Genomic DNA, 20,883 nt, shown 5'->3' on the forward strand with positions numbered 1-20,883 from the left:
GGTGTACTTCACTCAGCATTATACTCTCGAGATCCATCCGCCTAGTAGCAGATTGTATGGTTTTATCTTTTCTAATAGCCCAGCTGTATTCCATTATGTATATGTGCTGTTCTTTCTTCATCTATTCATTTGTTCATGGATATTCAGGTTGTTTCCAAAAGTTGGCTATTGTGAATAGTGCTGCATTGAACGTAAGAGTACAAATATATGTGTGTGTATGTACACATATATTACATTTTATTTTGGGGGGTGCCCTTGAGGTTAGATGCCAAGAAGTGGAATTGCTGGGTCAAAAAGACGGGGCCAGTTGACATTCCCACCAAAAGTGAATGAGGGTCAGTGTTCAAATTCTTAATCTGCATAGTGAATTGGATTTTTTACCTTTTGTATTTCATAGTGAAACTAAAAGAATAGAATAATGGCAAAATTAATACTGTTCATTTATATATTATTTTATATCATTTATATATTATTAAAATATTAAGTAATTCTTTTTCTTCCATTCCTATATTTTTATTTCATTATCACAGTCAATTAATAGTTGTGGCATATTGTAATTTGCCATCAGAAATGATGTTAGTTTAATGTGAAGAAAACTACATATTTTCTTTTAATTTTTATTAATATATAGTGATTTAAAGAGTTGTTCATAATAGGGTGGTTTCAGGCATGCAATTTTACAACACCAATCCCACAACCAATGCCCCTGCTCCTCCTACCAATGTCCCCAGGTTCCCTCCCCAACCCCCAGCCTGCCCCCTTGGCAGACATATGACAGATGTACTTCATATTACTTGCTTCAACAAAATTTAAAGGAATGGCTAATGGAATTATTAGAAATAAATCAATAAAAGTCAATTTATGGTGATTGATTGCTAAGTGACTTTAATAAGATGTTAATTCATTATTGAAAATGCTTAAAAATTATTATTGAAAATGTGTAAAATCCCTTAGCAAGATAGGAGTACACATATGGTAGAGTGCAACCATATGTGCCATTAGTGAGTGACAAACTCAATTCCATATGTTGGGAAGGTTTTTTCTCCTTACAACAAGCATCAATAATTTATTTATTTTACAGACTTACAAACTTTCGTGCTTAGGTTTCAGTCATACAATGATCGAGTACCCATCCCTCCACTAGTGCCTATTCTCCACCACCAATGATCCCAGTATCCCCCTCACGCCCCTCCCCACCCCGTCTCTGTGGCAGGCGCATTCCCTTTTACTTTCTCTCCCTTTGGGGTTTGCAATACAGGCATTAAGTGGCCACCATGTTTGGTCTGTAGTCTACTCTCAGCACGCATCTCCCATCCCGAGTGGACCCTCCAAACATCCTTTACTTGGTGGTCCCTTCTCTATCTGAGCCACCATTTAAAAATTTTTTTAATTTAATATAATTTTTATTGAATCATCGTGAGATACAGCGTTACAAAGCTGTTCATGTTGGGTTTTAGTCATACAGTGTTCCAACACCTAACCTTTGCCAGTGTAGATTTCCCACCACCAACGTCTTCAGGTTCCTTCCTGCCACCCTTCCCAAGCCCCAGCTTGTCTCTATGGCAGGCATTTCCTTCTTTCTCTCTCTCTCTCTCTCTCTCTCTCTCTCTCTCTCTCTCTCTCTTTTTCACTCTCATCTCACTCTCACTCTTTTTCACTCTCTGAGCTGCCTGCCTTTCCCCCCAGCATGTGAGGCCGGATTCCAAGACATGGAGAAATTCTCATGTTCCTTATCTCTACTATTCTTGGGTGTTAATCTCCCATTCTGTTGCTTTATATTCCACAAATGAGTGCAGCCCTTCTATTTCTGTCCCTCGCTTTCTGACTTTCACTTAGCATGATACTCTCCATGTTGATCCACTTATATGCAAATTTCATGACTTCATCTTTTCTTATTTTTTTAAATTTTAATTAGTAAATCACCGTGGGGTACAGTTACAAACTTATGAACTTTCATGCTTGTATTTGGTTTACATCCCTCCACCAGTGCCCATTCTCCTCCACCAATGTTCCCAGTATCCCTCCCACCACCCCCACCCCAACACTCAGCACCCCACCCTGCCTCTATGGCAAGGCCTTCCCTTTTGTTCCCTCTCTGTTGGATGTTGTAGTTTGCAATAGAGGTATTGAGTGGCCATCACGTTCTGTCTATAGTCCACTTTTGGTATGCGGCTTTCAATCCAGGTGGGTCCTCCCAACATTCTCTACTAGGTGTTCCCTTCTCTGTCTCTGCTTCCATTTCCCCCAGCATGTGAGGCCAGTTTCCAAGCTGTGGGGCAGACCTCCTGGTTCTAATCTCTACTACTCTTGGGTATTAGTGTCTCATTCTGCTCTTTATATTCCACATATGAGTGCTATCTTTTTATGTCTATCTCTTTCTTTCTGACTCATTTCACTCAACGTGACACTCTCCATGTTGATCCACTTATAGGCAAATTTCATTACTTCATCTTTTCTAACAGCTGCATAGTATTCCATTGTGTAGATGTACCAAAGTTTCTTTAACCAGTCATCTGTTTTTGGGCACTCCGGTTTTTTCCAGATTTTGGCTATTGTAAACAATGCTGCAATGAACATACAAACGCAGATGTAATTTCTACTGTACTTTTTTGCCTCTCCGGGGTATATTCCCAGGAGTGGTATTGCTGGGTCAAATTGCTTGTATTGCTGGGTCAAATTTCTGGGTCAATTTCTAATTTTTTGAGAATCGTCCATATTGTTTTCCAAAAGGGCTGAACCATTCGGCATTCCCACCAGCAGTGAAGAAGAGTCCCTTTCTCCCTACATCTGCGCCAACACCGGTTGCTTTTGTTTTTTTTTTAGATGTGGGCCAGTTTCTGTGGTGTGAGATAGTATGTCATTGTTGTTTTGATCTGCATCTCCGTGATGATTAGTGATGTTGAACATTTTCTCATGTGCCTCTTAGCCATTCAGATTTCTTCTTTGGGGAAGTTTCTGTTCATTTAATCACCCCATTTTTGATCGGGTCAGCAGTTTTCTTCTTATGGAGTTCAACCAGTGTCTTGTATATCCTTGATATCAACCCCTTACCAGATGGATATTGGGTGAATATCCTTTCCCATTCTGTAGACTGTCTCTGTACTTTGGTCACTGTATCTTTTGAGGTGCAGAAACTTTTTTTAGTTTAAGGTAGTCCCATTTATTTATCTCTGTTTTCATTTGCTTAGCCAGTGGTGTATGACTTCATCTTTCTACCAGCTGCATAGTATTCCATTGTGTAGATGTACCAAAGTTTCTTTAACCAGTCATCTGTTCTCGGGAACTCGTTTTTTTTCCAGATTCTGGTTATTGTAAACAGTGCTGCAATGAACATACAAATGCAGACATCATTTCTACTATTATTCTTTGCATCTCCGAAATATGTTGCCAGAAGTGGTATTGCTGGGTCAAATGGGAGCTCAGTTTCTAACTTGTTGAGAAACGTCCATATTGTTTCCAAAAGGGCTGAACTAGTCAGCATTCCCACCAGAAGTCAAGAAGAGTCCCTTTCTCCCCACATCTGCTCCAACACCGGTGGATTTGTTCTTTTGGATGAGGGCCAGTCTCTGTGATCTAAGATGATATCTCATTGTTGTTTTGATCTGCATCATTTTTTCATGTTCCTTTTGGCCATTTGGATTTCTTCTTTGAGAAAGTTTCTGTTCTATCCATCACCCTATTTTCTGATGGGGTTGGATGTTTTCTTCTTGCAGAGTTCAACTAGTGCCTTGTTTGTCCTTGATATCAACCCCTTAGGGTGGGTATTGGGTGAATATCCTTTTCCATTCTGTAGATTGTCTGGTCACTGTTTCTTCTGAGGTACAGAAGCTTCTTCGTTTAAGATAGTCCCATTTGTTTATCTCTGTTTCCACTTGCTTGGTCAGTGTCATTTCGTCTTTGAAGATATCTTTAGCTTCAATGTCATAGAGGGTTTTGCCGATCTTTTCTTCAGTGTGCCTTGTAAATTCTAGTCTGATGTGAGGTCTTTAATCCATTTTGATCTGACTTCTCTGCATGGTTTTATTTTTTTTGCTTGTAGCTGACCAGTTTTGCCAGCACCACAGTTAAAGTCATCACTAAATGTAGAGCCAAGAGTAAGCTTTGAGCACTGCTGGGTGTGGCATAAAACCAAACCAAACTAAAATTTCCTTTTTGATTTTTTAAATATTTGACTTCTTTTTAAAAATTGAATATAAATCTATGAGATTTTTCTCTCTGGTTTTCTGTTGACCATGTGTGTTCATCTAGATTTCTCCTCCTCATCTTGTAATTAAGGTGAGTGGGAGCTGCACGCACTGATTATAGTGCTCCTACATTTAATTATGCAGCTTGCATACTTTCTCAAATGCTATTGATTCTGCCTCCAAAATTCTCACACAATACACTTGTCTTTATTTAAACTGCTTCTCCCCTAATCCAAAGTATAATATAATCTCAGCATAAACTTGAAATTGTAATGGGGGGGTTCATCTGTTTTACCTTACTCTAATCCGTTCTACACAGCAGCAAAAGTGATCCTTTAAAAACATTAATCTCTGGGGCTGGAGAGATAGCACAGCGGGTAGGACGTTTGCCTTGCACGCGGCCGACCCAGATTCAAATCCCAGCATCCCATATGGTCCCCTGAGCATGGCCAGGGGTAATTCCTGAGTGCAGAGCCAGGAGTAACCCCTGTGCATCGCCAGGTGTGACCGAAAAAGCCAAAAAAAAATTAATCTCACATGGAACTCTAATAGCCTTGCTCAAAATCCTTCATTTCTATTTACTCAGCCTAACACACTTCTCATTCTTAGGATCTACTGGGTCCTCCAAGATCAGATGTCTACCTATTTTTTTAAGATTGTCTTGTGCTGTCTTCCTCTCTGCTAAACTCTTGTCATGATAGTCTTGGTTCTTTTCAAATTCTCTAGTCATTCTTTCCCGATGTAGTGCTTTCTATATGGAAAGCTGGGAGCTCTCCTTTTGGCTTAGTCAATTTCTGCCTACCACCTAAGTATCAGTATCAGTACCATCTCAGAGAGAGCTTCTTTGTTCCACAAGGGAATACTCACATATTTCTGCTATAGTACTGTTTCCTGTATTCATTGATTAAAACTCAGTTTTTAATTGCTGCATGTACTTACATTACATGTTTCCAGACAAGTTCCACAAGAACAAGAATTTTTTCAGTTCTGTTTGCTATTGTACACCCAGCAGCTAAGACATGTTTGTTTAGTTTATTTTTGCCTTGGTGGGTACATATATTTATTTAATATATATATATTTATTCTCAAGTTCTTAATATTATCTATTATGTTTATAGTTTGGAATTTGTAATTATACATTTTTTTCTTATACTGGACATAATCATGACTAGATTACTGAGTAGAACTGGAAATTCAATCAATAGTTTAAGGTTGATTTGGAAAATAAATTGAAATTGGGATTTTTCTTCTTAAACTTTTCACAAAGGAATATTGCAAGCCAGAATTGACAGAATTATGCTCTTTCTTAAATTTTGTTTTTGTGACACACCTGCAGTGCTCAAGAGTTTTCTCTGGCCCTGCACTCAGGAATCACTCCTGGGCATGCTCCAGGGACCATGCAGGGTGCTGGGATTGGTCACAGACAAAGCAAACACCTGCTCACTATCTCTCAGGTCCCAGAATTGTTCTTCTTTGTTTCTTTTTTGTGCCACATCTGGTGATGCTCATTCCTGGCTCTGCACTCAGGAATCACTCCTGGCGGGTTTAGGGGACCAGATGGGATTCGGGGGTCAAACTCAGGTCAGCCTTGTGCAAGGTGAGTGCCTACCTGCTGTGCTATTGCCCCAGCCTAGAATCATATTAATTCTAAAATATATTTTTTTTCTCTTCAGGAAGTTGTTCTGAAAGATGGAAGAATTGAAAGATTAAAGTTGGAACTTGAAAGGAAAGATGTTGAAATTCAGAAGCTGAAAAATGTGATTACTCAGTGGGAGGTTTGTGTTTGCTTACTGTTATGAACTAAATTATATAATTTTCTGTATTTTCCATTTCCTCATATGGAAATGTGTCTGATATTTAGAAATTAACATGTAGAAGTAATATTCTGTTTAGGTTTTTCAGCTATATAAAATTTGAATGATCGTATTTCTTATGGGATATATTTTTCTGAGTTTTTGTTTCTGGAAGGACCACACTTGATGGAGCTTGGTGGTTCCTTCCGGCTCTCTGCATCATGGTAGCTTCCGATGTGAAATACAGTACTGAGTATTGAACTGGACCCTCCCATATGTGAAGGATCCATTGAATATCTCTCCAAGCCCAGTAATATGTATTTTTTAATGATAAAATATATATAAATTAAGTTTTTCATTTTAACCTTTTTTTATTTGTTTTTTGTTTGGGGGCCGAACCTGGGGATACTCAGGTTACTCCAGGCTCTACACTCAGGAATCACTCCCAGCAGTGCTCAGGGGACCACATGGGAAGCTGGTGATCAAACCCAGGTTGGCCTCTTGCAAGGCAAGCGCCTTACCTATTGTTCTATTTCTCCAGCCCCGGTTTTAAACATTTTTAAGTCTGTATTATTAAATACCTTCACAATGTTGTGTAGTCATCACCGTGGTCCATTTCCAGACCATGGTCTGTTTTTGTTTTTCAGCTCCCCAAATAAAAATTCAGTACCTGTTAAGAACTGCCTGTTTAGGCTTGCCTGCAGCCCCTAGTAATCTTTATAATTTCTGTTAATTTTTTTCTAGTTAATTCGTGTAAGTAGAACTATACAATATTTCCCTTGCTCTCCTTTTATTTCACTTCATAATACATTCTGGGTTCATCCATTCTTCATGTGTGTCATATTTTAACCCTTTCATAGCTCAATAATATTCCACATTTGCTTATCCATGCCCTAGTGGTCGCTGGTGTTCTCCCGCTGCTGGGCTGCTGTGCTGTGAACATTGCCGGGCAGTGTCTTGAGCTACTGCTGTCAGTTCTTAGTTTTCAGGGGGATACAGCGGGCACCAGGGCCACTCCTGGCAACGCTTGACCAAAGAGACCACATGGTTCAATTCTAGGGGACCTCAGGATGTACTTGCCATTCTGGCCTGGATGCCAAGGGTAACCAGGACCGCCCTGGCAGTACCTAGGGGTCTCCAGGACTTACCCAGCAGTGCTCGCTGGCCATGTGGAGGTGAGGGTGGGGTAGGCTTTGAACTGGGATCCTGTGCATCAGAGCACAGACCTCGGGCCCTTGTGCCTCTGTGTTTAATTGATTTAAGAGATAGCACACTTTTTTGTAGCACTACACTACTTTCTGTTCTCATCAGTGACACACAGTGATTCAACATTTTCTCCACATATTGCTAAATGCTATTATTTATGCAACTTCCTTTAACTAGAAACTATTATTTCCTTCTTTCCTCCCTTCCATCCTAGAAATTTTTTAAAAAACATCTTTTTGATGATACCTAATTGCTTATCATATCTTTAGTGCCTGCAATAAACCAGGTTACAGTGTTCTGGATCATGTAAGTAATGGTGAAAAAAGATTAAGTTTCAGCGTCACTTGTTATTATACTTCTCTTCCTCCTCTGCTCAGGCCTGTATGCCTTTAAGAATCATCCTGTGGTACCGTTGTACCCATAAAACATAAATATTTAAACTCTTAAACTATTATTACCTCTTAAAGATAAAAATCATCTCTGCTAAGACCTTTTTGGACTGTACCCACCTGCCTCCTTCCTTTAATTTTTTTCTTTGACACTGTAATTTCCTTTTTTTTTTTTTTAAAAAAAAGTACTTACGGATGTGTGGTAGGCATAATGAATACAAAGAATCTGGTAGTCATGAAGGAAAATCAACATATAAATGTACAAGTCCAACTTAACTTTAACTGTTTCAGAAATACAGAAACAGGAATGAATCAGTTACTGCATTAGAAAACTGGTAGAAATTTCACAGAAAATACATATTTTTTGATACAGAAAACAGAAGAATTGGGAAAGGTAGGATATAACACTGTTGCCTATTGTAGTGAATATTGGAATGGGAAGTGGTAGAAGGTGAGATTGAAGATGTGGTCAGAATTTGAAACCTTTTGCATTTTAGACAAAGAGGAAGCAGTAAAGTGTTTAGAAGGGAAGTTTCATAAGAATTGTTTTGTGGGAAAATAATGCACAAAGTAAGATCTGGATTGAAAACGTCTGATAAAATAATTCACAAGAGTTTAGTATTGTTAAGAGCAGATCTTTAAATTGGTTTGAATTGATTTTGGGATACAAACAAATAGAACTCAGTGTTTTGGACATATCTGAATTTGAAATGTTGAATAAAGCATAGAAATTTAGCATACATGGCATATACCTGGATATAGGGGATTCATGATATAAGCACCTTTAACTGTTACCATTTTTGCAGCACTAGAGCTCAAACCCGGGGTCTCATACACAGGTCATGTTCTACCACTGAGCCATAACTCTAACCCCCATCCTTTTACTGTTAAGTGCTTTCATGAAGTATTTTTCATGAAATGAAAAATGCTTTTTAATTAGAATACTTCTATTTCATCTGTGTTCGTTATAAAATTCATAGTACTAGTATTTTATACATTTATGTTTTTATAAAGACATTTGCTACTCAGGATTCATATTCAAAGCTGTGCGTTATTTTTGTGGCAGTATAAAGAGTTTTCATGGGTACTTTGCAACTTTTATTTTATGAGGTGACTTTGAATTCTGAAGATTGGCATACTAGGTACATTAGTACATTAATATGAACCTTAGACCAAAGCTTTGAGTTAGAAATAAAGTTTAGAAAGAAATTGATGATAACTGAAGCCCGAAAAAGAGAACTTCAGAGTTAACAGAATTTTCACGGTAGATACATTTTTATATCCTAATTGAATATAATTATTGTTGTATGTTTTTCCTCCATATTTTAATATTTCCGTCTGAATTACTTCCATTTACTTTAGGCTTTACAGAAGTCCTACCCCTTTTTTATTTACTAAGGTACTTATCTCCGTTCATTAAATGTCTGCATATTACTCAGTAAACATTATTATCAATAGTCCATAAGGTGATACTTTTAGCAAAAGAATGCTAAATTAATTCTTATTTTTTTAGCTTTTTGGGTCACACCCAGCAATGTTCAGGGATTCCTCCTGGGTCTGCTCTCAGGAATTACTCCTGACAGTGCTTGAGGAAACATATGGGATGCTGTGAATCGAACCCGAGTCGGCCTCATGCAAGGCAAACACCCTATCTATCTGCTGTACTATCTCTCCAGCCCCATGGTTAATTTTTAAATTAACTTTTCTTGTTAAAATTTTTTTACAAGAAATTTTTTAATTTCTCATCATTTGTGTATGTCTCAGTACGTGTTAAGAGAAGAAAATGTTGAGAAACACAAATTTCTTATTCAGTTTTCTTTTTCTGATCTTGTTTGCTCTTTTAGATGATCATTCAATGTGTTCTCTTATTATAAATACTTAAAAATAATTTAATGTATCATATGATGCATAAGGAACAGAGTAGAGGAAAGTATCTGGACTATAGATGTAAATGTGAGAATACAGTTTCTTTTGTCCATAAATATATAATTTTGTCATTTGTGTGCTGAGAAAAATACATTATTTGGAAAAAAATTGAAAAAGATTTCCAAATATTTTGCTAGATTTCATTTTTATTTTTCTTTTTTGCTTTTTGGGTCACACCCAGTGTTGTACAGGGGTTACTCCTGGCTCTGCACTCACGAATTACCCCTGGCAGTGCTCAGGAGACCATACGGGATGCTGGGAATCGAACCCAGGTTGGCCAAGTGCAAGGCAAATGCCCTACCCATTGTGCCATTGCTCCAGCCCCTATTTTGGTAGATTATTTATGCCTACCAAAAAACTAGAATTTAATGAAATGAGATTTTAAAGTGTTGAGGAGATACAGAACTGTTGTAAAATTCAACCCTTATATGTGTACCTAAATTTAAAGTTAATGTTAAAATTTTATTTTTTAGTCATCTTTGCCACACACTGGACAATGATAGATATAGAAGGTTCTAAAATAGTACTAGAACTAGAGCTTCCTGGTGTAGATAAAGAATTATTTTTGTTTTTATTTAATTGAGAGATATAGGAATCTTTATTTGAGGAAAAAATGAAAAAGGCTCCAGGAAAAAAAGAGCACAGTCCTAAAATTCCTGCACTTTTGTCCCTCTCTTATTTTTTTAATTATCTGTAATATTAATTACTGTGTGCCAGGAATTGAAGTAGTAGCAGTTGTGGGTATTTTTTAATCTTGTTTCTCTCAAAAGTAATATATATATTTGAGCTATGAAGAACTCATAGTTCCAGCAATGGAGAGAGTACAGCGGGCAGGACACCTGCTTGCATGTGACTGACCCAGACTCAGTGCCCAGCAGTCCTATGGCTCCCTGGAGCACTGCCAGGAGCAGCCCCTGAGCATTGCTGAGGTGGCCCAAAACACCACCACCACTACACAACAACAGCAACAAAATCTTTAAAAAGAATTCATAGTTCCAAAAGTTGAAAAATTAAATTTTTTTCTTTGATTATTAGGCAAAGTATAAAGAAGTGAAAGCAAGAAATGCCCAATTATTGAAAATGCTTCAGGAAGGTGAAAGTAAGTGATTTGCATGTTTTTAGAATTAAAAGTTAATATAAAAGTATTTGAAGATAACTTTTTAAGGTAAGTGATTTCTCAACTCAATAAAATAAAAAGTTCCTAAAGTGATACTAACTGAATTGTTGATAATTGTACTCGAGTATAACTATTCAGCTAAAAAAAACTTTTAAAACTTCATTTATTGTGAATTATTTGATTATGTTTACTGGGAAATAGTAACATAGTGTTTCTCAACCCATTTTTTATTTTAGAGGTCAGGTGTCAGAGAGATAGTACAGTGGGTAAGGCATTTGCCATGCATACAGATAACCCGGGTTTGATCCCTGGCATCCCATATGGTCCCCTGAGCCTGCCAAGTGATCTCTGAGCACAAAGCCAGGAGTAAGCCTTGAGCACCGCTGGGTGTGGCCCAACCCCCACCCCTTAAAAAATCCCCCCAAATTTTCTTTAAAAGTTTTTCATGATTTTAGATTTACTTTCTCTCTCTTGCCTTCCTCTTGCTTTTGCTACCACTCTAAAATTTTGGCAGGGAGCTAAGGAAGTCAATTAAAAATTGTAAAATCAGTAATGTCAATGTTATGTAACACATCATTTGCATTTATGAATATGTATAAGTGATACTTTGAATGGTCCGTGAAATTTTTCCACTCATAAGATTTATTTTTAATACAAAGATTATACAACGTAAATCATAAATTACAAGCAACACAGAAAAAGGAATAAATAAAAAAATCTTAACATGCAAAATTAAGTATAAAATACAGTTAAATGTTAATGTTCATGAAAATCCCAATTATAGTTTCTGTGAGTGCTTAAAAATTTATGATACTCAGCTTGAAAATTCAAATGTGACATCAAAAGTGAGTTCAAGAGATTAGAGAACTAAAATAGGGATTATTTTGCATACATCTGGCCCCAGGTGTGATCCCCACTACCTCAGTCCCCTAATCACCACCAGAAATGACCCCTGAGTACAGTTCCAGGATAAGTCCTGAGCACTGGTGGGTATGCCCCCCCAAAGAAAAGCAAAAGATTTCATGTAAACATGTTACTGCATATGGACTGTTAAATTAAAATTTCACTTACAGGTATTATAAGAATGTGATTAAAATCCAGAAATCATGTCCAACTGAACAATACAGGCTTGAAGTAGTTCATTTTTTTGGTAACTGTACTTGTTTTGTAATATAACAGTTATTTAACTCATTAACTATGGTGAAATAGAAATTGGAGAATAACCGGAATTTTTTTTGGTTTTTGTGGAAGGGTGCCTCGAAGTGGAGGTGCTTACAGGTTTCAGGGTCCACTCTTGGCAATATTTGGACAACTGGTTAGCTGTAAAGTGCTAGGATCTGAGCATGTGGTGCTATGTTATGAGTATAATATATATGTATGTATGTATGTGTATGTGTGTGTGTATAAAATCAATACCTTGTGGTTCAGGGCTTCTCTTTTCTGCTCTTTTCACAGTCCCAGGGGAAGGTGGTTTCTTGAGAATTACATATCAACATTCTAAGATTAATTTTTATTTGTTCATTTTGGGGCCATACCCAGTGGTGCCCAGAGATCACTCCTGGTGGGACCTGGGGGACCATATGGGGTCCCAGGGTACAAACCCAGGTTGGCAGCGTGCAAGAGTCCTACCCCTGTACTGTCTCTTCAGCCTCTGAGACTAATTTAGATTTGTAGTATTATTAAGCAACATGTGGATCATTTAATAAATAAAATTATGAAAGTGAAATGTTTGTCTACAAGATATGTTGAATTGAAGAAATTTGACTCATTAGTTTTTAAATATGCAAAAGTAATATTCACCAAGGCAACTTGTGAAAAGTGAGAATATTAATTGATAAAAGCTTTTTTTTCTTTAAAAAAAGTGATTGAATGGATACCAGTAAATAACATCAGTGTTCATATACCATACTTTAATAATCCAAGTTAAAGAAGTTTGTATAGAAAATTATAAGAAAATTGCTCATAAACATATGTTTAACTGCCAGTACATGTAAGGTGCCATAAAGGGAAGACACCTTATGGCATAACACAACAAAAATAAAATCGAATTAGACTGAATGATAGCACGCTAGTGGTATTTTACGTGATTGAGTATTTCCTCTTTGCTAATGTTTCACCTCTTCAATTACTCTCAAAGTTGAGGAATATTATTTATTAGCCGTTACTGTAAGTTAAGGAAGTTGTCAGCTGTGTGAAGATTTTTCAAGGTTAGGAAACAAGGACCAAAATATAGATCTCTTGCTTCCCACAAGCAGGGAAAAACGTCTTGATAAATAAATAGTTCTAATAGTTCTCAGAGACTGTACTTAACTGTCTGATCAATTATGATCATATGATGCACATTTATTGGACTCTGCTCTATTAGGATAAATTAGTATAAAAATAACTTGGTGGGTCTTATACTGTACCAGCACACTGGTTTGATTTATTTGTGTGTGGGCGGGGCCTCCCAGCTGGCGCCGGTTGGCCCCTGGAATCGCTCTGTGTGACTTAGACCCTGGCGCTGTGCTGGGGCTTATGGTCAGTGGTGGCCCCCCAGTGCTCGTTAGGAAGCCTTGGTGGTGCCAGGGGCAAGCCTGGCTGCAGGCTCGCTGCTGCTGCCCTCTGTGTTGTTTTTGAAACTGGTCTAGGTATTTAAAGTATTTCCCTTTGAGACTTAAAATTTTTTTTCTTGCGTCCTTGTGTTGTTTAGTGAAAATTGGGAGAAAAAGTCTTTTATCATAGTATGTAGTTATTAGTATATCAATATATAAGATGTAAATTTTTCAAGTAAGCTGCTCTGTTCATATAACGACCAAAATTTAGCAGTGAAAAGGTCAATAAATGCATTTTAAAGGAGGGCAATCAATCATTTTAATCAGAGGGCAATTATTCATTGTCTGAATACCATCTTGATTCACTAAAGTATTGTTAAGGAACTCGAATGAAAAAGGGATGTTTTTCCTTTTTTTTGTCAGTGAAAGATAAAGCAGAAATACTTCTTCAAGTTGATGAATCACAAAGTATCAAGAATGAGCTAACTATACAGGTAAGGAAAACTTGAACATACTGAATTGGTTTCTTAAACTATTCTATAATCCTAAATTATGAAGCTTAGCTGCACAAAACTACATCTCATCACTATTTTAGGAAACTAATATAAATTGATAATGCTTAATGATTATATGATAGCTAGTGAATGAAAATTGTGTTTAATGTCTAAGGAAGGGAAGTATGTCCTAATAAGTGGGAAAAGGTAAAGTTATAATTTATTTGTTATAAAGTTATCACTGTGGCACTGTCATCCCATTGATCCCATTGTTCATTGATTTGCTCGAGTGGGCACCAGTAACATCTCCATTGTGAGACTTGTTGTTACTGTTTTTGGCATATCAAATACACCACCGATAGCTTGCCAGGCTCTGCCATGCGGGTGGGATACTCTCAGTAGCTTGCTGGGCTCTCCGAGAGGGGCGGAGAAATCGAACCCAGGTTGGCTGCATGCGAGGCAAATGCCCTTGAGCTATAAATGTACTAACACATATTACATATATCATTTTTATGATCAGCTTTAAATTTTTTTAGTTTAGTTTTGGTTTGGGGGCCACACCTTGCTGTCTCAGTGCTGACTTCTGGCTCTGTGCTCAGGGATTGGGCAAGTGCCTTACCAAGGTATTATAAAGTTTATTTGAATAAATTTACATAAAGTTTATAGTTATTTATTTGAATATAGAAATAGAAAAGGTATGTAAAACTTACGTTGTACACTTAAGTATTCTTGACCTAATCTTCTCCCTCTCCCATCCTTTTGTTTTTGTCTTCTCTTACGTCAGTGAACTTGTCCCATCTTTATCATACAGCTGAAGATGTTTATTTTATTTGTTTTTATTTATTTATTTATTTATTTATTTTTGCTTTTTGGGTCACACCTGGTGATGCTCAGGGGTTACTCCTGGCTCTGCACTCAGGAATTACTCCTGGCGGTGCTCAGGGGACCATATGAGATGCTGGGAATTGAACCTGGGTTGGCTGTGTGTAAGGCAAACGCCCTACCCACTGTGCTATCGCTCCTGAAGATGTTTATTTTAACTGAAAACACAGGAAATTTTTTGTATGAGGCTGATTCCACTAGTAGTCAAGAATTACAGACTAGGGGTGTTGCTCAGTGATAGATGCTTGCCCTGCATTTGTTAGGCTCTGAATTCAATCCTCAGCACTGAAAAAAAAAAAAAAGAATTCTTTTGTCTAAAAAAAGACAACAAAAAGTCTTTTTCATTGAATCTTTGGTTATAGGTGTCTTCACTTCATGCTGCATTAGAACAAGAAAGATCTAAAGTGAAAGTGTTACAAGCAGAATTAGCAAGATACCAGGTATGCGTTTATAAGTTTGGTTTGTTTTGCGAGGTGAAGGGCCATATCCAGCGGTACTCAGAGTTCCCTCCTGGCTCTGCACACAGACATCACTCCTGCTGGGCTCCGGAACCAGGTGGGATGCCAGAGATTTAACTCAGGTTGGCTGCGTGCAAGGCAAATACCCTGCCTGCTAGACTATTGCTCCAGCCCCTTTCATAATTTTAAAGTGTTTTAATCATAAATAATACACTTGGAGTATGTACTCTATAAGGAGAGTAAATGCACTTATTTTAAGACCAGAATTTAGTGATCATGTATTTTAATAAGCATGTTTGTTGTTACTGGTTATATTATTTACATTTTAGAAAAATATTAAGGTTAGAAATAGTTATTGGCTTAATCAGCTACTGAAGTAATTCAGAAAATTTCATGTGACTGTCATTTATACTATGTACATAGAGATGTATATTTATATTTATGGATGTAAATTTGTTTAAGTCATAGTACATTAAAATACATTAAGTGAAAAGCACTTACAGCTCATCAGTCTTGGGAGAACTCCCCTTGCCTGGGAGGCTTTGAGAAGGACCCTTCAGTGTGCTTGTAAGAATCTTATTAAAAACAAGGGAAGATATTTAAGTTATATAACAGGGGCCTATGTGTAGCGTACTTTGTAGAAAACTTTTCATCAATTTAATTTTCCTGTACTCCAAACTCTTATACTAGATACATGTCATTAAACATCTCAGTTCACTCATGCTTTTTTTAAGTGAATTTTTGCAAATGCGATCTCTGTGATTGGAAATTACAGCTTTCTTATATTTGCTATTGGGGTGGAGAGGTTGGGTCACACGAGGTCAGTCTTGGTGGGGTGAGGGGCACCATATGAGATGCCAGGGATTGAACCTAGGCCAGCCACATTCAAGGTAAGCACTTGTACTTGATCCTTTCTAAAGGTGACTGAAGTAGAAATGTTTTGAAGAGCAAGAGGGAAAAACTGTCATGTTATTGAATAGGCCATCATTAAGCAAGCTCTGGTATAAAAATTGAGTATAAAAAATTGAATAAAAATATTTAAAAAAAGATAAGCAGTTTCAAATTTTTGCTAATCACCAGAATTTTTGTTTTTTAAAATTGATTGTTTGACCCACTTTTGGTAATTATAAAGAGCTTTGGTAGAAATTTTACACTTTTTGGAAAGATTTTTGAAAATATTTTGAAATATTCTTAGGTGATTCAAATATCAAAGTCAACTAAGTCTTAGTGCCATTACCTTGTTTACGAAAACAGAGAAAAATGTTATTGACATTATGTCAATACAGAAAGACATTTTTATGTTTAAAAGGAAGGGTATAGTAATAAGCAGCTATAAATAATATTTTCTATGTACTGTTCTTTATACTTTTAAAAGTATCTCTATACTTTCAATACTAATTCAAAGAAAGTATTTGCTCATGAATCAGAATATGACAAAATGTAATAAATAATCTAAAATATTTATTTTATTTTAACTACCTTTTTCTTTGACTCAAGTACCTTAGTTGGTATATCTGGGATAAATTAAATAAAATAAATATCTCACTGCACTGTCGAATTGTCGTCCCTTTGCTCATCGATTTGCTCAAGCAGGCACCAGTAACGTCTCCATTGTGAAATTTGTTGTTACTGTTTTTGGCATATCGAATACGCCATGGGTAGCTTGCCAGGCTCTGCCGTAGGGTCGAGAGTATCACGGTAGCTTGCCAGGCTCTCTGAGAGGGACAGAGGAATGGAACCCAGGTCGGCCACATGAAAGGCAAATGCCCTGCCTGCTGTGCTAACACTCCAGTCCAAGTATCTCACTAGTAAAATTAAAAGTTTAACCTACTTTCAACTCACTGATGTACAAAACTGTAAAAACTAAGATTTAAAAATATGACTTATTTGATGTAATAACTACACTTTCATTGTACACTTATAATTAGTAATATTTTAAATATGATTTAAATTTATTTTTAAATTATACATTTTTAATTTTTAACTGTAGATTTCTAATGCTTTCTGATATGAATAAGTCTAGACAGAACTTGAATTAGAAATTGAATTATCCCAAAGGACACTGTACTTAATTGCAGATATTGATCCTATTGATGTAATTAAATATTAGTATTGATCAATTTTATTTAAAAAATGTCTTGGGACAATGGTGAAGGGAAGCATGCTTCCTGGTGGAGGATGTTGTTCTATATTTTGTGCATGAAACCCTACCATTAGCAGTTTTGTAAATCAGTGCCTAAATATTTTTTTAGTTTCTAAAGTCTTGTGAGCTTCAGAGATAGTAGAAGGGTAATGTATTTTCTTTGGCACAAGGCTGACCCCAGCTTTATACCCAGAACCCACCAGGAGTGACCCCTGAACACAGAACCAGGAGTAAACCCTGTATACCATCAAATGTAATCCAAAAGTAAAGTAATGTGAGGCTGGATGGGCCAGGGTTTAAGGCCTTACATGTGGATAACCTGGGCTCAGCCACTGAGACCCACCAGGATTGATCCCTGAACACAGAGCCACTGCTAAATGTAGGCCAAAAGCCTCAACAAATCTTGGCGGGGTTGCAGGGAGAGCTCAGTAGGCAAGGTGCTGTTGCCCAAGCACTGCATGATTCTTCAAGGATTCCCAGGAGCAACCTTGGAGCACAGAGCTGGGAATAGCCCCTGAGCACTGCTGTCAGTGGCTCCCCCAAAACATAAGTATATTGATCAGTACAAATGAGCTGTTAAAAAAAAAGATACTGATAATCTTATTAAATCTAGACTAGTTATAATAGAAATTTTTCATCAACCTGCTCTTAGTCATTTCTGAAAATAGATATTTTAAAGCAAATCAGTGATATGCAAATTGTAGCAAACTTTAGTAATATACAGATTTTCAGTGGGCTTAGATATTGCTTCCTTCTCACAAGCAAAATTTTTTGTGCTCATGTATTATTAAAATGAATAATTAAAGTTAAATTAAAATTTCATTATTAAAATAAGAGTACCCAAGATGGTACTTCATGAATAATTTGCCTTATTTTTCTTTACAGGGTGGCAGAAAAGGGAAACGGAACTCTGAATCTGACCAGTGTAGGTGATCACATTAGCCTTTGAGCTCAGTACAAAAATCAAAACTTTCAGGGTTTTTTAAAAAATGTATATATTTAATGCTTTGCAACTGCTAGACTGCAGTCTTTGTTCAAAAAACTTAAAACAATAAGCTCACTAACAGACAATAATTTTATGTCCTTTTGGCGTAAAGTAAAAAGAAAAATAGAATTCCAGCAGAACTCAGTGTTTATTGTTTACTGTTCATACATCTTATCACTATAGTTTTTCATCAGTAAATAAAATTAATTTACTCTTACATTGTTTGAGTTTTTTGTTTCAGAAACAAAATGAAAGTAGTATTTTTCCTGAAAGCACTATCGATTATTAATTGGATTGTTGAAGTTCAGTGAATATATTTACTCAGCACATTCTGTATGCGAAACTCTATGGGACATACAAAAGGAATGAAAATTGGTTGATACCTTAAAGTAACTCAGGGGAATTAAAATACAGGGGTAGGTAAAGACAAAAGCAAAAGTAATTACTGGACATGTTAGAGTATGCTTTGAGAACTGAAAAATCTTACATGAAATCTTTTAGGAGGGTATAGACTTTTTCTGTAAATTGTTGAGAGGCATTCCAGGCAAAATGGATAAAATATGGACCAAAATACTTACTTAGAAACAGTCTGGCTTGAATTCTGCAACTGGAAATAGAAATAATGCTTATATGGGGGATAAATGAGTTACAGATTTTTCATTGGTATAAATTACTAGAATAATTTGTTTTTTTAGTAGAATAATGAAATACAGTAGCATTCATTAAAATATAGGAGTTTACTTGATAACCAAGATGAACCACAAATTATGGTCTTTGCCTTCAAAACCAGCATTATATGAAAAGCCTCACTGCATAACTCTATTTATTTATCTTTATTTATTGAATCACAGTGAAAGCAGTTACAAAGCTTTTGGGTTTAAGAATCAGTCATACAATGATGAAATACCCGTCCCTTCATCAGTGCACATTTTCCACCACCAACAACCCCAGTATACCCCCCAATCCACACCCTCCTCCTACCTGTGTGGCAGATGATATCCACATTACTCTCTCTCTACTTTGATTACATTCAATATTTTGACACTAGTCCCACCATTGTAATTTGAGATTTTCGCCAACACTTAGATCTGCTGAAAAGGCAACATTAGACACCTTGTATTATATTGCTGATTATGAATAAGATATGAATGTATATGAGGCTGTGGCTGCGCGATTTTAGAATTCTGGAGTTTTATTAATTAAATCTAGAGGAATTTCTGCCAAAAGGGTTCCGAGATTTGTTTCTGAGTCTATAGGATCATAGCCATTCAGCAACTCGATCAGGAGCCAGAGAGGCCCTTCGAGGGCAGTGACTTGGGGTCTCGTTTGGGCAGGAGAGGAAAGAGCCGGCCCCACCCCATGCTGTGAGGCTCCGAGTGCCTTCTCACTGCGGACCAAAACCTGTCTGTCCATTGGCCTCTGGAAGATGGTGGCCCCAGAGCCGCCAGGGGGAAAAGGTGGTGGATCGGCATCTTTTCCCACCTGGGGTAGTGCATGACTCACTTTAAAAGAAGTGTATTAATGTCATCATGTGTCTGACTTCTCCAATGAGATTATATAAATGTGGCTAATTGTGACTTGTTCTCTGTGTTTCTAGTGCCCAATATTTTATATAACATAGAAGAGATGCGAAAGAATTTTTAAATTTAGTGGTACAGATTTTTCGATAACTTCCTTAAATTCTGTATTCCTTTGATTAAGAGTTTGTTCCCCTGAAATATAATTTAAATATATGGTAATATTTTGATGATTTGATTTTTATTATGGATGATGCAGTTTCCATCACCTAATGATAAACAAAACCAGATTTGTTATATAAGAAGAGTACAGGGTGGTGGGAGGGATACTGGAATACTGGGATCATTGGTGGTGGAGAATGGGCACTGGTGGAGGGATGGGTACTTGATCATTGTATGACTGAAACATAAGCACAAAAGTTTGTAAGTATGTAACTGTACCTCACAGTGATTCATTTAATAAATCGATTTGTTCAAGTGGGCACCAGTAACGTCTCTCATTGAGAGACTTATTGTTACTGTTTTTGGCATATCCAATACGCACTGGTAGCTTGCCAGGCTCTGCCGTGCGGGCTCAATACTCTCGGTAGCTTGCCTGGCTCTCCGAGAGGAGCGGAGGAATCGAACACGGGTCGGCCGCGTGAAAGGCGAATGCCCAACCACTGCACTATCGCTCCAGCCCTGTTTAATAAATAAATAAATAAATTAGAAAAAAATGAAAAAAAAGAAGAGTACAAAAGCAGCATTCTTATATAACAAGCTATCAGAACTTTAGTCAGAATAGTTCAGGATTGTTGAATTACCCAAGTAGTTAATTAACTGACTTCTCAAGGCACTTCATATTATCAGTTTTTGTTGTACCTCTGTACCTCTCTACACATTATACTTTTAGTAGATTGTGTATCATTAAGCAGACATTGAAAAGTATAATCAATGTACATTTGTTTAAAATCACCTGGGTACAGTCACTTAATTGACCATCCAAGGTAGAACACATTTTTCATACTTCTATTTTCTCCTCTTCAATGCTTTTTCTTTTTGTTGATATATTCTCTTTCTGAATTATCTTATCATTTATAGACCAGTACACTGGATTCCACAGGGAAAGTTAGACATAGTGATCAGTTGGTGATTTCTTCTAATCCATTAAATGAATTTCTTAACATTTTGTTAAATTGATTTCTCAGCTATTGTTTTTATCAAAAGAGAATACCTATTTGGATTCTTTTTAGTTTTATGGATATTTAATAAAATT

At 36.8% G+C, this 20,883-nt stretch overlaps 1 protein-coding gene across 3 annotated transcripts in view; it reads left to right on the forward strand.

Annotated features, from left to right (window-relative positions):
• GKAP1 (G kinase anchoring protein 1) overlaps positions 1-18,328 on the forward strand; it is an 82,041-nt gene extending 63,713 nt beyond the window's left edge. For 2 of the 3 annotated variants that reach the window (XM_055122670.1, XM_055122674.1), the window contains exons 8-12: positions 5,862-5,959; positions 10,534-10,597; positions 13,573-13,643; positions 14,888-14,965; positions 18,012-18,328. In XM_055122670.1, coding sequence (XP_054978645.1) covers positions 5,862-5,959; positions 10,534-10,597; positions 13,573-13,643; positions 14,888-14,965; positions 18,012-18,059 — 359 coding nt within the window. In that variant the 3' untranslated portion in view covers positions 18,060-18,328. Of the gene's footprint in view, positions 1-5,857; positions 5,960-10,533; positions 10,598-13,572; positions 13,644-14,887; positions 14,966-18,011 lie in introns of all 3 variants that reach the window. The other variant, XM_055122681.1, reaches the window with a different exon arrangement.
• The last annotated feature ends 2,555 nt before the right edge of the window (positions 18,329-20,883 follow it).

Source organism: Sorex araneus, chromosome 1 (assembly GCF_027595985.1).
Source record: "Sorex araneus isolate mSorAra2 chromosome 1, mSorAra2.pri, whole genome shotgun sequence".
Taxonomy (NCBI): Eukaryota; Metazoa; Chordata; class Mammalia; order Eulipotyphla; family Soricidae; genus Sorex; species Sorex araneus.